Source organism: Nannospalax galili, unplaced genomic scaffold (genome assembly GCF_000622305.1).
Source record: "Nannospalax galili isolate Female #2095 unplaced genomic scaffold, S.galili_v1.0 scaffold524, whole genome shotgun sequence".
Taxonomy (NCBI): domain Eukaryota; kingdom Metazoa; phylum Chordata; class Mammalia; order Rodentia; family Spalacidae; genus Nannospalax; species Nannospalax galili.
Window position 1 is genome coordinate 430,599 of NW_008350330.1, and position 2,911 is coordinate 433,509.

Sequence of the window (2,911 nt, forward strand, 5' to 3'; positions counted from 1 at the left end):
CTAGATCAGGTATGATAGCATGAGGACAAGATGTGAGTTCAAGAGGTTACAGAACTTTGTCATAAAGTGGCTATGTGGGATACCAAAGAGGTGCTAAAAGGGAGGGGACTTTAACACTCCCTTCACACTGAAAAAATTTTAAGCAAATTTCTCTCCTTGGTGTGGGGCCCAAAATTTTCCTTTTCTTTAGAAATGTTGTAATTTTTTTATATCCAAAATGTGTTTTCTCACTCATCTTGATTCAGGGTACTTTTAGTGCTGCTTCCTCCTGAAAGAACATCCTTCTGTAAGCTGTGCTTTTCTGCCTGTAGGCTGACAGAGGACAGTGGAGCAGCCAACACATAAGACTACCGTTTGTGCATGGCTAGAGACCGTGGTGATTTTATAGCATCCTGGGCATTTCACATCCATGAAGTAGGAATTGGGACTCTGTACCAGGCACTTCTTCTTGTGTTTCCTCTTCTCCTCTTCTGGAGAGGGATGAAGGAATTCCTTTGCGAGAGGCATGTTCTTGTTGGGAGGTGGTCACCACCGGAAAGGCAGAAATCTTGTAATTTAAAAAAAAGTTTTACTGAGCTTTTGTAATTTCATACAATGATGCTTAATCAAATTTAGACCCCTTCCCTCATTCATGCCTCCAATTTCCCCCCTGGACCTCATGTATTCTGCCATACATGTTACGGGTCTTATCTAGTAAAGCATTTATACCCAGATGTCCTTCAGTGTAAATTCGTCCACTGGAGTCTAGTCAACCCATCTCCCTCACCCAGTAGCAATCAGTCTCCAAGGGTTCTTAGTCTAGGGCCAGCCTGCCACCAATTTCTCTCCTCCCCTCTGGGCTCTTGTTTAATTGAGTTGGCATAGATCCTGGGCTCGATGCCACCATTGCCACAAGTTCACATGTGTAAGTTTCTAGTAACCTGAAAGCCTCTGCTTATCTGTATTCATGAACCAGCCCTGGTTCTTACAATCTTTCTACCCCCTCTTCTGCAATGGTCTCTGAGCCATGGGTGGATGATATTCAATATAGGGGCCCTATCCAAGGATACACACTCTGCAAACTCTTGTTGTTTAAAACTTGGCCAATTGTGACCTTCTACATGAATCACATTCTGTTGTATAAGGACACTTTACTGGTAAGAGTTAAAGGATGCATTAGTTTTCTCTCTACTTCTTGTTTCACTACTTTCCATGAGATTTAGGTGGAGAGGTTAAACTGTAGATGTGTCACCTAGTACTTGGCATCACTCAGACATATATTCTCTGTCTCATCAGTTGTGGAATTCTGCAGTAATCTCCATCTATTGCAAAGAGGGGCTTCTTTGATGAACAATGTATGGTATGCTTTTTCTGCAAATAGAAGGATTCATATTAGCATATAGTAAGAAATTTTAATTGTCTAGAGATATGACAGAAATAGGATTTTTTTCTAGGATCTGTGTCCTCTCTAATGTGTATTTGGCTAAGTTTATAGTCCCATGCATGAGTTCACACCCATTGAGAGGGCTTTAAGTCCAATTAGATAGCTGTTGATTGTCCCCCAGATAACAGTGCCACTACTGCATGAATAGAGGTAGTTTGCCATGCTGATTGTTATGGTTATTAAGCTCTAGGGCCTTCATCAATGGGGTCTTACTGTCAAGTTCTTGAGGATAACCAAGAGCATTGGCAATAGTGTGTACTGACTGAAGGTCTATGGGAACCCCCTGACCAACAACTCCAATAGAAGACCATTCCTGGCATGGGGCATTTTTTTGCTAGCTTTGGTGTCTGGTAATCCAGACACCCCCAATATAAGGTAGTGCCATCCAGTACCTTCATTATAGGGAAGTTATATTCAGCCTCTTTCTAGATATGTATATGCATATAAAGCTATTGTAGTAGTAGGGTTTCATATGATTTTTTTCTTTTTGTTTCATTTTTATACTTTAAAGTATTTTATAAACATTTTATTGAGTTTTTGTGAATTTCTTATAATACATCTTAATCAAGTCTAGACTCCCTCCAACATCCATATCCCCGATAGGCCCCCCTCCCCATGTTTCATGCATTCTGTCATATATGTTAAGTCCTGTCCAGTCACGCATTTGTACACGTGTCCCTTGATGCAAATTCATCCACTGGAATATAGTCAGCCTATCTAGAGTCATTCCCTTAAAAATGTCTACTCTTCCTCACCCAGCAGTAATCAATTGTCAATAGTTCCTCAGCTGAGGTTGGGGTTTGCTTCCCATATGATTTTTTCAAAAGGTCTTTAGTGTTAGTTATTCCTCCCTCTACTCCCTCTTCTAACCTGGATTCCCCCTCTTTCCCCCACCTTCCTGAATTTTTATTCCCTCTTCCCCTTTTATATCACTGCATTCTCTCTCCCCTCCCTTGAAAGCTTCTCCCCTACCCCATTCCTTACTAGTTTCCTGACATTTATGATTTTTTGAGATAAAATACACATATCTAAAGATTCAAAGTTGGCATCCACATATGAGAGAAAACATGGGCATTTGTCTTTCTAGGTCTTGGTTACTTCCATCAGGATGATTATTTCCAACTCTGTCTATTTAGCTGCAGATTTCATAATTTCATTTTTCTTAACAGCTGAATAATATTCCATTGTGCAAATGTATCACAGTTTCCTTAATCATTCATCACCTAATGGATCTAGGTTGTTTCTATTTCCTGGCAACTCTGAATATAGCAGCAATGAACATAGATGAACAGGTATCTCTGTAGTAAGATATAGAGTCCTTTCAGGATATGCCCTGATGATATCACTGACTCATGTGGTAGATATATTGCTAGGTTTTGGGGGCACTTCCACACTGATTTCCATAGTGGCTACACCAGTTTGTACTCCTTCCAGCATTTTCCACTAAATCTAAACCAGCATTTTTATCATTTTTTTTAAATCTTACCT

General features: G+C 40.1%; 1 protein-coding gene across 1 annotated transcript; it reads right to left on the reverse strand.

The window, feature by feature from the left end:
• Positions 1-234: 234 nt before the first annotated feature.
• LOC108491528 (40S ribosomal protein S27-like) lies at positions 235-507 on the reverse strand. Its single transcript, XM_017801791.2, has one exon. The coding sequence runs from the start codon at positions 505-507 to the stop codon at positions 253-255; it is 255 nt and encodes an 84-aa protein (XP_017657280.1). The 3' UTR covers positions 235-252.
• Between the last annotated feature and the right edge of the window lie 2,404 nt (positions 508-2,911).

Coding starts and splice junctions, on each gene's coding strand:
- LOC108491528 (XM_017801791.2), bottom strand. CDS start 507: ATGCCTCTCGCAAAGGAATTCCTTCATCCCTCTCCAGAAGAGGAGAAG.